This window comes from Hydractinia symbiolongicarpus, chromosome 6 (assembly GCF_029227915.1).
Source record: "Hydractinia symbiolongicarpus strain clone_291-10 chromosome 6, HSymV2.1, whole genome shotgun sequence".
Classification (NCBI taxonomy): domain Eukaryota; kingdom Metazoa; phylum Cnidaria; class Hydrozoa; order Anthoathecata; family Hydractiniidae; genus Hydractinia; species Hydractinia symbiolongicarpus.
The window spans coordinates 17,611,929-17,633,232 of NC_079880.1; the positions used below are offsets into that span (position 1 = coordinate 17,611,929).

The 21,304-nt window shown below is 32.9% G+C and overlaps 2 protein-coding genes across 2 annotated transcripts in view; both read right to left on the reverse strand.

The window, feature by feature from the left end:
- LOC130647272 (hydroxymethylglutaryl-CoA lyase, mitochondrial-like) overlaps window positions 1-21,304 on the reverse strand; it is a 93,287-nt gene that overhangs the window by 18,118 nt on the left and 53,865 nt on the right. The gene's annotated exons all lie outside the window — the stretch shown is intronic.
- LOC130647279 (uncharacterized) lies at window positions 1,450-2,852 on the reverse strand. Its single transcript, XM_057453075.1, has 2 exons — window positions 2,312-2,852; window positions 1,450-2,180 (listed from the first exon to the last, which is right to left on the reverse strand). Exons 1-2 carry the CDS (start codon window positions 2,386-2,388, stop codon window positions 1,913-1,915), a joined length of 345 nt encoding a protein of 114 aa, XP_057309058.1. The 5' UTR covers window positions 2,389-2,852; the 3' UTR covers window positions 1,450-1,912.

Below are 21,304 nucleotides of genomic sequence, written 5' to 3' on the forward strand. Positions count from 1 at the left end.
GTCCTGGTCCTCTTAATCCATGAGCAAGCCTATTCATAGCCAACCTGACCATCCTAGCCAATTTACCGACTCCTGACTTAGTTAAAATAACTATGTAGACATAAATCTCTTTTGCCTGGCCCCTTCGTCGTTGGTAACCAGGTCTTACCAAGAAATCCAGCCATGCAGTTCTTAACTAATGCGGAGGTGAACGCCGACGGAGCACGGATGAAGCAAGTCTGCAAAACTGCACTTAAAGGCGGAATAGACATTTTATCATGGATTTAATTGTAAATAATTTCTTTATTTGACAAAACAATTGGAAACCCTAGCAGGTCCAAATTTAATGGATTTTTTCTTTATGCCTGTAAAAACGAAACCCACAAGTTTTAATTAAGCCACGTGAATAATGATTTTTTTTAATTTGAAAACAAAGCATATTTTTGCCTATTTGTTTGTGATGACCTAAAAAATAAACAGTAAATATAAAAATGACAGTATAGTCATGCATCGTGTCTGGGGTTCACAATTTAAACGTCCCCCACTTTTCTACCGCAAAATGAATGCGCCACAAAAATAACCTCAGAGCCCGTAACGCATGCGTAACATTCTTTGCACGTGCGCTTTACATCGCACGCATTACTTGATTTACACGTGCGAATCATCGCACATCTACTCAAATAATCCCGAAAAAGACTGGGCTTTGTACCAAACTTCCTTCTTCACCCTGTTTTATGCCACACAACATCATGTAAAGGAAGACTCTGAAAACTGCCAGATGTGATGTCATCTGCCAGCAGAAGTCACTTCTCCCTTCTGCACTTATCCTTTTGTAATCCCAGCACCCAGACCCTTTAACTCTCTTCCCAGAACGCTTAGAGACCAAACTGGATGTTATTTACTTGTGTTACAATAAGAAATAAAAACATCCTTTCTCCTTGGATGTCTAAAGGTCCGGTATTACTAAACTATGGAACTACCCAGAACAACCCAGAATCAGCCATAACCACCCAAAATCACCCAGAACCACCCAGAATCAGCCAGAGCCACCCAGAATCAGCCAGAATCGCCCAGCCGATTTCAAATGTCATGCGCAAACTGCGCCGATCTTAAATACAGTGAGAATGCGTACACCCAAAAGAAGATTTCGAATTAAATACGGAGAAATTTAACTCTTTTTAAAATTTTTACTCGACCACGTATGTTGCACTGGACATTGTGTTTTCGATATTCATTTACTACAGAGAAATATAATTGATAGTAAAGAATTTTCTTTAGTCAAAAACATCAAGTGTGAAAATCATATATCATATGCTCTTTTTAGGGTACTTTTTCAGACATAGTCAGTATAAAAATTGCGCGTAAGCGTTGTTCCGCCTCTCTAGTAAGTCCAGCAGTAGCATAGCAATTGCAATGCTTTGATGAAAAAATAATCTCCAATATTCCCTCCTTCTTTATTAAAACCTCCTTTCTTTCTGTGGATGAAATGCTAATATACCGCAGCAGTGATTTAGCTTCTAACTCCCAGTCTCCTCTGCCCTGCTTCTCTGTAATGATGGTCGGTGGAATTAGGGCTTAACACGTGTAACAAAATCATGCACTAATTTATTAATTTGGTACCGTCAGGGGCGCGATTTCATAAACCGCCTTGCCCCTAAATCTTTGGGCAAATAACAATGCTGGACTTTTAACGGTTTTTTGTAAAATAGGATAAAAGGTAGCTATAATTGCGTAGGGTTAAGAAAAAATAGGATTTTTGTTTATATGTTTTTATTTACATGTAAAACAATATACAATGTTAAAAAGCGATTGTTCACAACGAGAAAATTGGCAAAACACACGCACAAAAAACCTCACGCGCTGGATTGACCTTAATGGTAATAGGAACATTAATAGTACTTAGTTAGCTACTGTAATATAGTGAAAAACATATTTACAATGTAATGGGTATTCCTAGCGAAAGCACAAAATTACATTGTGCGGTAGTGAGATTGTTTTTCGTATCGTCGGATACGGTCACGTTTTCATACTTAAAATTCTCAACGTAGCCCTTTAAACATTCTTCGAGAAAATGGACATAGACAGGACCTTCTCTCTTCTGCACTTTCTTATATTTGTCGGTGAATGTAACGACGCCAGTAGACTTGATGATGAGAAAGTCTTGCGGCGTAATTCTCATGGTACAACTTGGTGAGACACATCTAAAACATATTAAAACAATTTGTTTCAAGAAAATACCATATGCCAGCCATTCTAACGTATAGAGCTTAAACCTTTAGACAGAGAGTATAACATTTTCAATATGTTAAAGAATTACACGAACTAAAAATACCTTGTAACCATTTTATGCATTGCCTTGAGTCGTAGCATCATACATTTCCCAGAGGTCTTTCGTTTAGGGTTAATCATAGTTAATTCAACTGGGCATCACCTTTTGGCAATGATAATCGCCATTTTTTTTCTTTTTAACAACTAGTGGTGTGACCGGGGTTTGAGTTGTATCAATCCTTTCCTCGGCTATTACTGCATCTGTGAAGTGGCGTTTGCGATTAATGTGGTTTGTCTTCCTCCCAACGTTTTTAGATGTTATATACAGGTCACTAAACGATGGTGAAAATTGTCGAAGACTGTTTACATGCTGCATTCTACGTGCCTCGTCCCAACGGTGCCAAGTGATTGGATCAACCTGTGTAATATTGCAATTATTGATCATATAATTTTTTCGACGTGAACGTATGCTATGTCAGCATCTATGAAAAGTAATTTTTTAAAACGAGTATGTTACTACCAATTATACAATTACACTTTTTTTATATAAGAACAATTTTATAAGAACAATGAGGATCAGAATTGCTGAAAAATAAAAACAATGGCAAGTGCATTTCAGGCTGAAGCAAAATTTCCTGTTTCTTATAAAAAAAGTGTATACAACAATTATATTATTACCTGAAATTGATTGTAATCATTTGCTAATCTGTACTTTCCAGACTGGTAAACAGCTCGAACTTCTTCAGTTCTTTGTCTCTGAATAATGACCTTCACTTTTGAAATAAGCTCGATATTTCCAAGTTTTTTATTTCCAGTTTCCATTTTTAAAATGGAATGAAGTGATTCGATTGCATTGTTGTAGAATAGCCCATCCAGACCAGATCCCTCTCTCGCCGACTCGATCACGCTTTCAATAAACTGTTTTCCTCGATTCCTCGAAAACCAGTCGTGGAAAGTTGGAGCAAGGTCCTCCCAATTCTCCTTCGCTAATCCTAATTCCATAACAACGCCGTCATTGATGCCATAGATATTCGCTAAAAAAATTTTCTGCCCCTTTGCACCAAGCTGTGTCAACTTTTTTTTGTCTCGATCAGACATGTGTTTAACACAAAGCAGACTTTTAAGATCAGGTAAGACATGTTTAAACCCTTGGAATAATGCTCGTTCAAGATCAGTACCCAAATAAGTTAGGCTACGTAATTTGCTGTTGGCTAAAAGAAATTCTGTTGCAAAACGTGAAAATGTTTCGGGTATTTTTCTCATATGCAAAAGGACGGGACCATAAAACCAAGGATGATTACCTTTGTCGTTTACAAGTCGGAGGTTTTGATAGCCGATATCTGTAAGCCACATATCACACACATTGAATGTGGTATCCATCACAATTATTTTGTTTTGATTTACGCACAATTTCTCGATGTCGTTCAACTGTTGGTCATCGAAAGCGGTGACAATATATTCGTCTGATGTGAACACTACGTTGCGAATAAATTTTTGTTCTTCCCGCCTCATTTCCACAACAACCTTTAGCAGCTTATCTTCATTAACATCTGTTAATGGTACCCGCACTTTTTCTTCAAAGAAAAAATCGGTATTTTAAAAAGTTTGGGGGATGTTCTCGTCGCATAAAAGTTTTATTAAAACATTGCGCGCAGAGCACCATATTTTAATTGTATAGGAATATTTACATGTTAAATTAATATGTCATCACGATTTAGCCAAAATAATAAAGTTATAATAGTTTTTTCAGAAGTTTCAAACACTTTTTTTGAAGAAAACAAACAACATCCGAGGCTAGCCGAAATTTAGCAATGGTACCTTATCACATCGAAGAATCCTGTACGTAGTAATTTGTAACCGTTGGATAATGGCAGTATTAAGCAACGAAGAACATTACTTGTCTACTATGGTTGTTAGAAAAAAGTGCTGTGAGATTTTTTGTTTAAACTTTGCCTTCTCTTTATCCAGCAGGTCGAATAGCATCAGGTATTCTTTGTTGCTATAATCCATGTAGTCTAATTAACTAGCTGAACGTGCATATACAAGTTTTGAAAGCCTTATCGTAGTACACGCCTCAAGGTATGAAGCATGGGTTTTTTTGGTTGGCAATTATAGCTAGCCGTCTATACTCCCCGTTGTTTCTAAAATACTAGAAAAGGCTGTTCAACACCAACTTATGAACTACCTGGAAGAAAATAACCTCCTTACAGATAAACAGTTCGGTTACAGAAGAAAGCGTTCAATGGAGCTAGCAACTACTTTATTTATTGACACCATCAGAAAAGGAGGCGATAGAGGACTATTATCAGGTGCTGTTTTTATTGATTTATCCAAGGCATTTGATACGTTGGGTCATGACAACTTATTATTGAAATTAGAAAATCATGGAATAAAAGGACTTGCTCTAAAATGGTTCGCTAACTACCTGTTTGAATGTCATCAAGTAGTAAAATTTGAAATATCAGACCAGTTGCCACTGTTATGCGGTGATCAATACTGGGACCAATTTTATTCCTTATATTTTTTAATGACTTTGAAGACTGCCTGATCAATTGCAACGTTATTGAATTTGCTGACGATACTGTCGTTTTTGTTTCTGCAAAAACGACAGAAGAAGTGCAGAAATTGTTAAACGAAGATCTAGAAGGAATTGCATCGTACTTCCAAGCAAAAGAATTAGTTATAAATTTAAAGAAGAATAAAACAGAATGCATGCTCCTTGGAACTGCAAAACGTATCGCTAGTGGGTCTAAGAAACTTGATATTTTTTACAACAGAAATAAAATTAACTGCACAGATTCATACAAGTATCTCGGCACTTGTATCGACCAATACCTTAACCTTGGAACGAACTTTGATGTTAACTGAAAAAGCCACATCTAAACTTTACCTTCTGAAAAGGTTGAGACAGTTACTAACACCAGAAGCTACTGTTGCAATTTACACGAGCATAATTTTATCAGCATTAAGATACAACTGTATTGTTCAATTGAACTTGACATCGACTCAGAAAGAAAAACTGAAAAATTTCAAAACAAAAGCGGATAATATTATGTCGATAAAAACGGTTTCTATACAAAATGACTTATATAGGTATGCAATCAAGCATTGAAGGAAACGTGTGTTCAAATTTTCAAGATTATTTTAAAGTAAACCGTTATAGAAAAACGACAAGAAACAAAGATATTTGACTTGTTTTGCCTAAGGTCAGGCTGGAGTTTGCAAAGTCAGGCTTTTTTGCCATGGGGGCGAAGCTTTATAACTTGTTACCTAGAGAGATCCGATTAGCCGAAAAGGAATTCAACAAGAAACTTAAATATTTTGAAGTCTAAACATCTTTTTATTTATTAATAATTTTATGTGTACATTTAATATTTTAACTATATCTATATATTTTTAGGTTTTTATTTTTACTTAAAGGACACAGATTGATAGCAGTTTTTAACTGATTTGTATATCCTTTTAAAATATTCATAATAATAATAATAATAATAATAATAATAATAATAATAATAATAATAATAATAATAATAATAATAATAATAATAATAATAATAATAATAATAATAATAATAATAATAATAATAATAATAATAATAATTATATTTATTGAGTAGTACTATTCTATCATGAAATTTAAATTGCCATAATTTTCTTTCTATTTGATAAAAAGAGGTAACCTTTCATATATGGTGTACTTATAAGTTGTTTATTACATATACCAAAGGATTTTATCCAAAAATTATATAAACGCTAAAAAATTAATACCATGTTAGAATAGTACTACTACATTAAATTGGCAATAAATTCTTACCCATAATCCCTTTCACACCCAGATTATATTTTTTGGGGTAAGTTTTAAATGTCCTTTAACACTACAATAAAGATTTGGAGTCTCTTTTGTTTTATTGTTATTATTTTTTAATTTGTCGAAAATTCAAGTAAAACATATCTCAGCTTACTCGATGCTCAAAATCACGGAAGCAAGTTTCAACATATCAGCGAAAATTCTTCCTACGTTGAAATATAGTAAAATAATTAAAAAATAATGTTTGAAATAGAAGTAACATGACTGCAGCTGTATAATGATAAACTTTTTTTTTATATTATTTTTCCTAACAGGTACCTGCTGCGACGCATTTATCTCTAATGTTAGAATAATACTACTCAAAAAATCGAAAGTTTGTACAGTAATATTTCTCTGTTAAGCTATGCAATGGAGGTGTAGCTTATTTTGCAGATGAGCTCAGAGACAGCAGAATAATCGACAATGGAAGTTACAATGCCACGTGACCAATTAGCGCTATTTTGCGGCTACGTTTTCTATCCCAGTTACATGAATTTTTACCCTCTTTGTTACAGAACCCTGTTTGAAGACAACATGATTTTGTTATTTAGAACTAACTATGAATGAATATTTCTTAAGAAAAAAAAACTCATTTAATCAAGTAAGCATTCAGAATAGTTTTTAAGTATTCGCATGGCTGTTTGTGTCATTTCAGTCAGTTTTGGGATTAACACTATTCGGTTCGCTCCCTGACCCCGCCCCCCTTTCCCCCTCTTTTTTTTTGATATGTAGCATAGCTGTGATACTTTCTGAGTTTTCGTATTTATCTATTAGACACCTGCCTACCAAATATTTAGGTCACATACCTCCCAGTGCCTTAGATATTGGCCAATTTTGGACACTAGTCCCTAAATTTCTATGAGGTCCTCAAGATCCGTAAAATAAAATAACTTTCGCTAAGATGTTACTTGAAACTTGTGACTAACAACATAACTTCATTTTATTAACAAAAATCATTCTAGGAAGTTTTCACACGTGGTTAACAGGATTTTTTCGTATTTTACCCAAAAATCAGGAAAAAATGCATTTTCGGGCAATAGGAAATATGAAAAACGGAAGATATGTTGTTAAGCAACTTTTATTTGGCTGTCAGAAACTTCAAACATAATGTTAAAATTTCGATCTAGTAATTTATTTCTAAGCAGAAATGATGTTACTTCAAAGAAAGAAACTTTAGCAAAAGAAATTTCGCGATTTGTGGCCCCAATCGCGAAAGGTTATTCCCGCACAATATGTTGACACAGCCTATTCGCGAAAGTTAATTCTCACGAATTTTATTTTCTGTGTAGCTAATTTCTTTCGTAGAAACATGTACTTCACTGAAAGACAAGAAACAAAAATAGGACAAATGCTGTCAACACCACCGCCCATCGCGAAAGGTAATTCTTGCGAACAAATTATAGAAAAGACACGTCGCGGAAGTTTTTCCCGCGAAAATGATTGAAGAGTGTCATTCGCTAAAGTTTTTTCCCTTGATTTCGCGTTTTTTGACTCGCGCACTTGGTATAAATTATGTCTGTCATATGAAAATTAAAATCCATGCCTCAAATGTTTGCTGTCAGCATTACTTCTTGCTGACGTCAGCATTTTTTTAAAAAGAAGATGTATTGTTCAACAGATATTTTTATCAATATTTTTTAAAATCATTTAAATAAAGCATTATTTTGATACTTTAATGACATTCAACTATTTAACCACTATTTATCGATTTACTCAGGTGCCAATTAGACAAAAAGTCCGAAAAGGTTGATTCACCTTTTTAATGAGATGTGGCTTATTTAGTGTATTTTTAGTTGTAAAGAAACCTTTTTTACTACTTTAAATTAAAAAAAAACAATTTCATTGGGCGCTAAAATCACAAAAATCCTGATAAAAGACTAGGGCGTAAATGGGCGTGACTCCAGAAAAACATTAACGCCCCAGGGCGTTTTTTTACCTTTAATTCCAAAATGAAAAAAAATGAGCTACTAAAAATTTCAGGGTCGTTGGGTTAGCTAATCCTTAAGTATGCTAGGTAGAGCTTGCATTGATGTAAGATAAATGGAAAAGTGATACGATATGTAGGTTTCCTATGTTCAGCGATTGTGTTTAATATGCATTGAAAAATACAAAGTGATCTCCTTTACTAAAGTTGTGAAGTTCTTAGCACTCGGTTCCTTTCGCCTAAAATGCATGGTAAAATCAAATCACCTTCTTTTAAAAGATGATGAATATTAAACTTGACTTTCAAATGTACTACGAAGAGAATTCAATTCCCTTCTTCAAGAAAAATGATGTAAAAATAAATATTTCGGATTAAGCCGAATTTCACATAAAAAAATGGTATTTGAAGATCGAGCTTCGGAAATAGAGCCCAGGTGATTCTTAAAGAGAATTCTTTTATAGTCATTTAAAAATAAGCATATCCAGCTTCCGCTGAAAATCGTGTAAGCAATTACTGTAGTCTTCGCTTAGTTACTTATTTATTTCTTGTTTCCTAATCATGCGTACTGAGATCGTACACAAGAAAACAGGTTGTTATAGAAAGTTTTCAATGAACACACATGCCACATGTTTCTTTAAAGTTTCTTTCTAATTTGATAGAAAGAATGCTGCAGCTCTCATATGAACTTATTAAACGTTTTTAATAAGAGTAAGAAGAGTAAAAAATACAAAGTTTGTAAGTCATGCTACACTGTTATATTTGCAATGGCGACGCAGCTACTTTTGGAACTCAATGTGTTATTTGTTCGCAATTTATTGATGTTAAATGTCACGGAGGAAGTATCGGTGATGGATATGTTGCATGTATTAATTGCCTAAAAGGTAGGGAAATTTATTAATACTGTGTTGCATTTTGAATCTATAATTAAATCAAGAAAAATATTTTAGTCCTATTTGTCTTTCTTAAAATGTTCCTATCAGGACATTTTCTTACATGCAACTGTTTTGATTTTACGAAGTCTGTAACAACCATATGAGTCTTATGTTTTATTTTTTTTATGTTTTACCAGTAAAACCTATAAAGAAACGCGTTATAACAATTTTAGGAGACATTTCAACTTCTGTTAAGCATTCTGCCAACTTAGAAGAAATGGTTATGACAGGTAAAACTTAATTGAATACCGAACTGATTTTAAATATTTAATATTCCTATATGTCGTCATAAAAAGATGCTTTAGTTTTTAGTCGCCTTGACATCTCAAGTATTGAAAGAATCGCTGCCTCAAAATCATTGCAAGATATATTTAATGGAAAGGTAATGTTTTTATCTAGTGAACAAACTAGCTTTAACCCTTTCGAGATGAGTGAAATTGAGGAGAAGTTTTTTCTAAAAAATGAATAAAAAGCGTGTAAGGCACTTGTTAGTTACATCTTTCTTGTTTGTCATATTGCATGCTTGAGAGTTCTAATTAGATGTTACAAATTTTGACACAACGCCTTATACACGTTTTTTACAATTAGACATACAGTTACAGACATAATGCTTTCAACAAAGGTGGGGTGATTAAAAGTAAGTTGCTTAAGCATACTATCAGTTTTTACTAAAAAAAGAAGGAAGAACTTTACGCAACCATACGTTATAGTGGTACAACATACAATGTATTTTTTAGAAAGTCTTAACGATACAGAATTAATGCGACTATTACAAGATGATCATATTGACGTTTTAAGTAAGGAGTTGTCCATCAAATTTTGCAAGAACCGTCCTTTAGTAAGTATTTCCATGTATAATGCGTGTATCACAATGCAACAGATGTTTCTGGAGTTTAATATCTTTTATTCCAGCTTTCAGAGTATGTTTTTTTGGTATTAATGCCCGAGGCTATTGTATCCCTATTTTCCGAGAAAAAAAGGTGGTCGCGGATTCAGGTAAGTTGTAATTATCCTATTTCGCTCACAGGACAAGACCTAAAACACTATAAAATGAAATTCAATATCATTGTGTAATTGCATGACATTGCGCAAAGATAATTTCTCCTTCCTAGGCTGAAGCATGCTTAAAAAAGTATCTGCTACAAAAAAGGTGTCGTTTAATTTTAAACTTTATTTAACTTTTTCTTTTCATGTTTTAACTGTAAGTACTTTACTATCTTAGGCAAAACGGATTGGAAGAAGATTGTCACAGTGACACCGGTAAGGTGTAATGTGTCATGCAAACGCATATTGTGTCATTCGTATCGAACTTTGATCTGTTTTTAATGTTGCAATCTTTCTAAAATAGGATGCCAAGTGAAAACTTTCTTTGAAATGGTCCAGCGAGGCATGAAAAAAGATCAGTGTCAAAGTAATGTAAATTTTAATGCAATATCGTTCGATAAATGATTAAGAAATATTTATTTTATTTACTTTATTTTTTATTTATTTTTTTATATATAATCTACACATTTTCTTTTTAAAAAATCCAACTTACATCTTGCTTTGTTGCATATTAAGTTATATATTTTGTTTGTCTTGTAGGAGCAGCCTTGTTTGAAAAATATAAACAAAGCAAAGATAAAGGTATGGGTAAGACAAGCCTAAATATGTCTTTAAAAAAAATTTCTATGATTATAATGCTAGCGGTCTGTCTAACAACAACGTCTAGTCTGAATAAATTACAAAATTAAAAAGGCAGTGTTAGTCCGTAAAGTAGAATATGTTTTTCGATTCAGAAACATCGAACAATCATAAATCTGATGCAGAAAATGATGTTGTCCCTCCCAGTCCAGCGTCTTACACGACGAAGGTACATTTGAGTATCAGCAGCTTGAGTAGTACTTTTTTTTAACCTAATACTTAATTTGACTAAAATTGCGCTATTTTATCGTTGTCCCTCTATTTTTTGTATTTCAGAGATCTTTCACCGCGAAAGAGGTTTGGCAAATCGTTAGAAAGAGAAATGAGGAAACACAAGAAAGTGATCATAATTTCAACGGCAATAGCAGCAACCAAGAAAGCGAAGAGGAAAATGATACTGATACTGAAGAATGTTCAAACGGGGAAGAAGGATCCGGTGAAAGTGAGCAAGAGGGAAACACAGCAATGAATACTTACCAATCGTTAGTAGACTCTAGAGACAGATTAAACAAATTAATTGCTGCTGCAGAAAGGGATTTTCTTCCAGACGATGAGTTAGTATCCAATAAGGAAAAAACAAAACAGCGAAAGGAAAAACATAAAAAGGTAGAAAGAGCAAAAAGAATTTCTGATGGTATAAAAAAAAAGCGAATTAATGAGAGAAAGTTGGCTAAGCGGAGATCCTGTATTAAAATACACCTCGGATCATTAGATGCTGTAAAATGCCGTACCTACGGTGATGGACGAAATAAAAAAAGAGTTTTCACATTTGCCTGTCCGGAATGCCACGAAAAAATTGAGATACACTTGGCTAGACATTTGCAAATCAAGCACAAGTATAGTGCACAAGACGCTAACTACAAGCAATCAGAAATGCGTGTAATGTTTTTGTGGGCAGAGAAAAACAAGTTGGGCGCACAATTACCATTGCCATGCGAAGATTGCAAAATATGGCATTTGCGGTTAGACCATCACCTAAGCCGAAAGCACAATTTGGACAGATCTCAACGTTTCAATGTTATGCAACCACTGAGGGAAAAGATATGGCAGAATGGGAAACGAAGGATCGGCGCAGAGGCACATTTGGCAAAGAAAGAAATGGCAGAAGTAACCAATGACTACTCCAACGATGAAAGCAGTGAATGCGACTCTTATGAGTCAGAGGAAGAAGAACGTAATTTTGTGCGAAGAAATAAAGCTGCCAAAAGAAATAATTCTTCTACAGGCACCGAATACCTTCCCCATAAATCTTGCCCTCTGACGGAAGAATTGAAGAAGTCTTGGGGTGTAGTATCTGAGGATTTTTTTAAAATTTACTATAAGACCAGGAAGGATTTGATGAAGGCATTTGTGGCAGAATTAAAAGCAAGTGGTAGTGACGACCGCCTAGCCAAGCAACACAGAAATCAAGTGGAGATGATTTGGGGCACCTTGGATAAAAATTTTGTAATGTTTCCAAAAAATTCACTCTCTAACAAATACGCATTGCAGGACAACTATCATCGCCCCTTGTTTTGCAAAATTGGAAAAGGTGGAGTGGAAGGTTCGACATTGCGTGCAAGGTACACTTCCTTGAATTTTTTCCTAACCTTTCTTCGCAAACGTGGTATATTTGCCGGTCTAACAAGGTCAGACATTACTAATGTATTGGAAAATATTCAAGACCTAAACAAAGAATTGGGTCCAAAGATATCACAACGTCGAATTGATGTTCGGCAAGATAAGAAGAAGAATTTAATGACGACGTCCCACATGATATCATATGGCCGTTCTAAGCACGTGCAGGGCGTCATTAAAAGTTTGAAAAAGTTGAGCAGTGTAAAAATGTCAAGAAATTTTTCAAGAGACGTAAGAGATTACCTAATGTGTGAAATATGTATTATGAATGGTTTGAGGGCTTCGAATTTAATAGAGTTGACATTGAGAGACGTCAAAAATGCAGTAGAAAAAGAAGAGTATCCAGGACAGAAAGTAATTGAAAACGCGAAGTATAAGACTTCAAGCATTTACGGTGAAAAGCTGATTGCCTTACCTAATCCCTTGTTTGAACAACTCGAAAGTTATGTGAAATACTGTCGTCCAGTACTAGTTGATGAGAAAAAAACTTCGCGTTTATTTGTTTCAACTTCAGATATACCAAAGTTAACTCAAAGCAACGTATCTGCTTCGTTAACTTCATCATTTGCAAAGGCTGGAGTGTTTAAAAAAGGCGATTACAAGCGAGTTTCGTGCACAAGAATTCGTGTAGCATGCGCCACATTTGCATGTAATGAAGGCGGAATCGATATGGGTTATTTGGCTAAACATTTTATGAAAAATAGAGAGCAGACAACCGCAATGCATTACAATATGTATGCGAACCATCGTGATGCACTTTGTCTAGCCAGTCTTCTCGGCGACCAATTTCAAGTTTTTGGCGGTAGTAAAGTAAACATTCGGGAAAAAGAAAGAGAGGAGTTAACAAATGCGATGACCAATAAAAAGAACCTTCCTACACAAGATGAAGTTATTCAGTGGATGATGAAATTGGATCCTAAAATTACAAATGAGGAACTAAATGCCGTCAAAGACCTACTCTCGTGCCTGAAAGATAGAGTAGAAGAAAATGGCCTGAAAACAAAAAGTTTCTATGGATCTTTTGTAAGTATAACATCCTTTGTTGTATTTAGTTTTTACTTTTCTTTACTTTCACTTTACAGTTTATACTGCTTTTGCAAATAGAAATTTTCGAATATTTAATTCAGATTTATTAGGGCTACTTATTTCAATCTTGGCATTGTATTTCTTTGATTTTAGTAGCTTGTTTAGCCTTTAAAGGCGTCGAAGACATCATACTAGAATAAATTGTGTTTAAGCAGATGAAAGTTTATGACTTTTGTCAGATAACTTCTTGCAAATGATTTTTTTTTCGAAAGTTAAACTTTCATTTAAATTTTAAAAGAATATATTTCTTCAAATGCACCGAGAATCAACGAGAAAAAGCTGTAATGCAAAACCGCATACAGTAGTAGTTTTCTTTTCATGTTATAAAAACTTTGAACAACATGAACCATTGTATCTTGTGTCATAGGACAATCAATTTGAAAATCATAACGAAGCAAACCGTATGAATGATTTGAATGATGGGGTAATTATATACATTAAATAAAAGGAAACTTTATTAGTATCCATATTCCGCGTGGAAAGAACATGTTTGTTCATATCGAATGAAATATCAGTAAATGACTCCCCCCCCCATGTCAATTACCTTACCTTTTAAATAATTCGAAAAATGTCGAATATTAAAGGGATGAGATAATTGGTTAATAACTATTATTTATTCCATAGGCTAGCGACGCATCTACACGCACCAAAGAAAATATTTCTACGGTAAATCATTAATTACTGGCTTTAAGATCTACATATATAGTATTTAATCTAGACCTTCTGTATTTATAATATATTTAGCAAAATGAAAGTATGCATATAGCCTCTACGAAAATAGCATCTGAAAAGAGAAAAGCAGATGACGAGGCAAGTTCAGTATTTATTTTTTTATAATTTATAACTGACTTGTACAAAAATAATCCAAATTTTCAATTTACATTTTCCAGGTGTGTAGAAAAGTGTATCCAAAAAGACGTCGAAACATCGTATGTAGAATTTGTTATAAATTGTCTGTGCAGGAAAGGTGTCATTTCCTCCGTTTAAACACATTTTATATTTTAGACACACTTTGATCTAAACACTGAAGCCGACGATAACGCCAACGATGTAAGTGATGTCGATTTTCACCATACCAAACATTCTGGTAGAGAAATAATAGAAGTAGATCCCGAACATCACGATAACTTCGATGACACCTTATCCGACAGCGAGATCGAGGCAAAAAAATCCAATACACGAAGAAAGATGTTTTCAAGTAGTGACATTGAAGAGTTGCAATCAAAATGTGCTAAAATAATAAGATTTGGGCCAATTACAGAGTATAGAGTTTCAGAAAGCTTGGAAGGTTCCGAATTGCTGGCAAAATACTCATTTGCTCAACTGCGTACAAGACTTACTTACGAAAGGAAACGATAGTTTTTTTCCACATTTAGGTCCAGTTCAGTTTGCGTCACATACTATTCAAATAATAACGATCAAAGGACTAATACTTTTTATGTTTACCCCTGTTTAGAAAATTTTTTGTTTTAGTGGCTTTGCGATACCAATAAATTTTTGTTGCAACAACGCTTACTTATTTCATTAACCATTATGATTGAATATCTAATTATCTTTTCAATTCTAAACGAACCCCAGTACTTTCCGTATGCTCTTAACGTACTTTATTAATATTATAGGGCTGGCGTTAATTAGGTGGTGTAACTATTATTTTTTATTTGTAAATAAACAAACCATTTCTCTCTTTCTAAAAAACATTTTTTTTAGAAAAACAAGTTGGTTTATCAGACTAAAAGAAAGAGAAAATTGCACCGCTAGCCCTTTCTTCTATGCAATTCATTTGTCTGTCGCATTGTTTTTCGCCATTTTTTCCATCAAATAACGAAGTTTATTCTTCATGAAAAAGTCCATAAATCCTGAAAAAATCACAAACTATTCATCCAATAAATAGCCTACAACTGCTATATTTAAAAACAAAATTTTCTTTTGAAACAGTGTTCCTGTGACCTCCTGAAAACCAACACCTGAATAAGTACAATGGTCTATTAGAACTACACATTACAATTCAAGATAGGTGGCATTTATATAGGTCTGTTGCGTTTATGTTTCCAGCATAGTTTGTGAAAAAAGAAAAATAGTTTTTAAACTTGCTGCAAGCGGTACTTGGTCACAAAAAATGTGTTTTTAATGACATCATCATGTTGGGCATACTTTTTTTTACTGTGCTAATCTTTGTCTAAAAAATTATTTTCAAATATTTTGACCAATTAGTGCCTAAAGCGATACTTGGGTGAAAAAAAGCATTTTTTTGTTTACTATTCCAAATTATGTCGAAAGCAGATATTAAATGAGATACAGAAACAATTCAGGGCACAATTTTGTACTTCACAATCTGTCAAATTTACCCTTTGGAAATGGATGACGGAGAGGTCTTATTATCACAACAGGTTAGAATAATACTACTTTATGTTAGAATAGTCCTGCTGATAGAATAATACTACTCTGTTAGAATAGTACTACTAAAAGGTAGAATAATACTACTCTGTTAGAATAATACTACTAATGTTAGAATAGTACTACTAATAAAATAATAATAATAATAATAATAATAATAATAATAATAATAATAATAATAATAATAATAATAATAATAATAATAATAATAATAATAATAATAATAATAATAATAATAATAATAATAATAATAATAATAATAATAATAATAATAATAATAATAATAATAATAATAATAATAATAATAATAATAATAATAATAATAATAATAATAATAATAATAATAATAATAATAATAATAATAATAATAATAATAATAATAATAATAATAATAATAATAATAATAATAATAATAATAATAATGCTAAGAAGATGCAGAAATGACATTAAAAACACATGGTCTGTGATAAAAAAAATTATACCGTATTTTCCGGTATATAGCCCACGGGTTATAAGTTGATTTTTACGACTTCCATCGTTTGTGCGGGTTATATTGTGGTGCGGGTTATGTGATAAGTTTTATATTTTCTGTCATTTATTGTGAAACTTGAAGTTCATACATTTAATGAAGAAAATAGTACCCACGGGATAAAATGCGTACATTAATATAACTACATGCGCGATCCTATATCTACGTAATCTTACTTCAACTACGTGATTTAATTTTTTTCACACAGTGAAATTGCACTCTTTAACTTTCTATTGCTTGCCATTGTTAATATTACGAGCTCTCTCTGAAACACAATTCTGGAGATCATTTTTCTTTTGTGTTGAATGTAATTCCAATCTATTTATATCTTTGCAATCACATTGAGCACATTGAAATGATATGTTATTGGTAATAAAGCAATATAGCCGGTATCATTTTTAGGTTTTAATTGACACGTATTTCACAACCTAGCTGAATTGAATTTTTCTGCGGGTTATACGAAGGTGCGGGCTATCTCATAGCATCTAGTTCATGAGTCCCCAAAAAAGCTGAGCTGCAGGTTATACGATGTGCGGCTTATATACCGGAAAACACGGTAGGCAAAATACAACAACACAATAAGTGTTAGTAATAATAAGGAGTGAATATAACCAGTTTTTGCTCCTTCCACACCTTTACCCCTAAAAAACCTCGCTTCCACCACTTCCACCACCACCTCATCCCAAAAAACAAGTAAAAAAACGAAATCATATGCTGATATCAATAAAAATAATATTAAATACCAATAACCAACACATAATAATATTAAATGTAAGATACATGACGTCATCAACGCATACGTGAAATCAGAATAATACAAATGCCAGTAACCAACACAGAATATTATTAAATGATATAAACAACAATATATGACGTCATACGCTAAATCATACAGAATATGAGTAAGGGAAATTCCCAAAATATTCAAATGTCCTTCGAGTCAAGTACTTGAATATATCCAAAAATAAATAATGGATCATTATCAGGAACTCTGTAATAGGAACGTGAATTTCAACCCATGGATGCCAACACAAAATATCGCAGCAGGTTGAAAGATGGCGGCTAAAGATATCTTAGTAAATTACACCGAAGATATGGAAGTATTAGAAGAAAGCGTTTTGCAATCTATTAAAAATATTCATGGAAGAAAGAAACGTGCAGATATGGACAGTATTATTGTTGAGTCGAAAGAATTCAGTCCAGAAAAGGTAAAATATACTGTTCAACGACTTTGCAATACTGATAAACTTTTTCTCATAAACAGACGAGGATTACCTAGCTATAGGATAAGTAAAAACATTTTTACTGGCAAAATTACGAGTGTTGATAGGGAAGAAGGGGAAGATGATATCCAAGAACCAGATGAAAAAGTAGACCACCTCGATCTTCTCGCTCAGGAACTACAACAGGTTAAAAACTTTGAAGTTTTAAAAGAAATAGTTAAATTGGTATCGGACCTGAAAGAATACGTCTCGTATGAAGTCGGTAAATTAAGAAGAAATATGGTAAATGATTTGGTTGTTCACTTGAAGGAAGAAAACGATTTTTTAAAAAACGAGATAAAAGAATTTCAAAGTTTGTTGAGGGACGTTTTGTTACAAGACATAAACAAAAATAATCATGAAAAAATTAAAAACAAATCAGAAACCAATGAATGGAACGAAGTATAGAAAGGTCCCTCGGGAAAAATAGAGAAACGATATAATAATAGATTCAGTCTTTCAAATCGGTTTAGTACACTTCAGAACGAACAAAACAACAATAATCACTATGACGCACAACCACTTACGAATAATCAAAGTTACGCACCACCACAACTAAATAAATCTATAAGAAGACCAAATCCCGTTATTAACCTTTCTCCAGAAAGAGATCTTTTACAACATAACATCAAATCATCTGAAACCCGTAAAAATAAAAAGAAGATTAGAATCATCAGTGACAGCATCGCAAAAGGCATAAATACTCGAGAGTTCAATAATCATTTGAGAAACGGTGAAGCAAGATTTAAAGTTTTTCCTGGTTCAAATATTAAAAATTTACTCTCTACCAACCTTAGTAGATGAGAATCCAGAAATGTAGTTGTGCATGTTGGAATAAACGACTTGCTGGATATAAAGAGAAATAAATCATCGGTTAATGAAATTGCATAAAAAATAATCAAACTATGACGCGTTTACATCGATCATGGCGTCGAAAAAGTTTTTATTTAAAGTGTTATTATCTGTACTCGTATTGATTTTGAGTTTATCAAATCGTTAAATCATATACTTAAGAACGAGGCAAAGAAATATGGCTATATTTTTATCGACAATAGTAATATTATGGAATCTAATTTATGGAAAGATGGATTACATCTAATGGAAAGTGGTAAAGTTTTGTTAGCTAATAATTTCTTATCTTATATAAATAATTTTTTAGGTCTGTATTTTATAGAAACGAATGTATACTAATTTCTGATAGGATAAGCACTGAACTTACGGCATCCTGCTCCCAGGGTGTAACACATCCATATGGGGTTACTTCTTCTGAATGCAATAAGGAATTAAATGATCAATTTGAGACTGACCAATTACATGATTCTACATATAATTTACAAAATTCTCTGAAAAATGTCTGTGATATTAGAATCAAAAATCCTTTCAATCTATTGATAGGATATTTGAACATAAATAGTTTAAGGAAAAAAATAATTGACTTAAGGGAAATCTTTGTGAATTTGCTCCAGATTATTTTGTATTATCTGAAACAAAATTAGATAGTACTTTTCCAAATAGTCAATTTACTATTGATGATTATGAATTAAGATCTAGAAAAGTTTGGGATAAAAATGGGAGTGGGCTAATTAAGTATGTGAAAAAGGGAGTGGTTTGTAAGCAAATAAACATAGCTAACCTTACAAGTAATGAAATTATATGTTCTGAGCTAAACATCAGAAACAAAAAATGGACTATTATCACCCTTTATCGTCCACCACGTCATTCTAATCTTCAAAGTTTCTTTGAAGATTTGGAGAAAATTCTAAACAAAACACTCTCATTTTGTGATAACATCATTGTGATGGGGGACATAAACATTGATACTCATAATAAAAATGAAATAATAAATTATCATTACATAACTTCTCTTTGCGATACTTTTGACCTAAAAAACTTAGTCAAAGACAAAACATGTTTTGCAAGTGAACAATTGATGTTATTTTAACAAATAAACAAAGGTCTTTTCAAAACACTATGGTTACTGAGACTGGACTCAGTGACCATCATCTGATGATTACAACTTTCCTAAGATCTCATCTGGTAAGATTGAAACCAAAACTAATTGTTTATAGAAGTAACAGAAAGTTTGATAAGAGAAAGTTTCTTTCTGATGTTAGGAATACACGTTTTGATTTTAATGAAAACGACACTGCTTTAAATTACGACCACTTGACAAAAACGTTTAGTTCTATTATTGAAAAGCATGCCCCTTTAAAACAGAAACTGCTCAGGGGAAATGAAGCACCTTTTATGAATAAAGAACTTACGCAAGCTATTTATACCAGGTCAAGATTTAAAAACCGATACAATAAAGATCCTACTGAAGAAAACAAGATAAACTATAAAAAACAAAGAAATAAGTGTGTTGGCCTCAGAAAGAAAGCCATAAAAATGTATTTTAAAAATGTTATAGATTCTGGGATTGTAGAAAATAAAACTTTTTGGAAAACTATTAAGCCGTTTATAACCAATAAAAGTGGTTTGAACAATGATAACATTATGATTATCAAAGATGGTGCTCAGATAACCAATGACAGTGAGCTTGCTGAATTATTTAATGAACACTATATTAACATTGTAGAAAAAAGTAGTGGAACCAAGCCAATATCAATTGATTATTGAAATTCCTTAGACAAAGAGAGACTAATTAATGAGATAATTAAAACATACGAGAGTCATCCGAGTATTGTCAAAATTAAAGCCTGCAACGAAAATATAAATTTTTTTAACTTTGAGGAGGTAGATGACAACACAATCAAAAAACTTTTTACTAATTTAAACATAAATTCCTCTCCAGGTAGAGACAAAATACCCCCAAAGCTTGTGAAGTTAGCTAGTGAATATCTGATTTGCCCATTGAAAAATGCTATAAACAGCAGCATAAAATTGAATATTTTTCCCGATGGAGCCAAACGTGCAACGGTAGCACCTCTTGACAAAGGAGGCAAAGACAAACATAGCATTAATATTTTTAGACCTGTCAGTGTGTTGAATGTATTTTCAAAATTCTATGAAAACATAATGAAGGATCAAATCATGTCTTTCATAGAATCGAAACTTTCAATATTTTTGACAGCCTATCGGAAAAACTATAACACACAGCATGTCTTAATTCGTTTACTAGAAGAATGGAAAAAAAACTTGATAAGAATTACGTGGTTGGTGCAGTCTTAATGGATCTATCAAAAGCTTTCGATTGCGTGCCACATGATTTACTAATCGCTAAACTTGAGGCATATGGATTTGAAATTAATGCCCTGAAATTTGTCCTGTCATACCTAACAAATAGAGAACAATCTACTCGTATAAACGGACACTACAGTTCCAAATGATTCTTTCAGGTGTGCCGCAAGGATCAATCTTAGGCCCGATAATTTTTAATATTTTTCTTAACGATATTTTTCTTTTTATAACCAGAAGTGACCTACACAACTATGCTGATGATAATACATTGTCAAGCTTTTCCAATTCAATTCCAAACCTCATTAAAATTTTAAAAGGTGAGTCTGAGCAGGCATTAGCATGGCTACATAAAAATAAAATGATTGGTAACCCTGACAAATTTCAATGCATTATCATCAGCAAAGATAGGATAGAAAACACAAGTAGTAAACTGATAAGAATCGGAGATAAAAACATATATTCGCAAGACACAGTCAAACTGTTAGGAGTTAAAATTGACAATAACCTTAGATTTGATCAGCACTTAAATGAGGTTTGCAAGAAAGCATCTGCGCAACTAAATGCTTTGTATAAATTTAAAAACATGCTTCCTTTTAAAGCTAA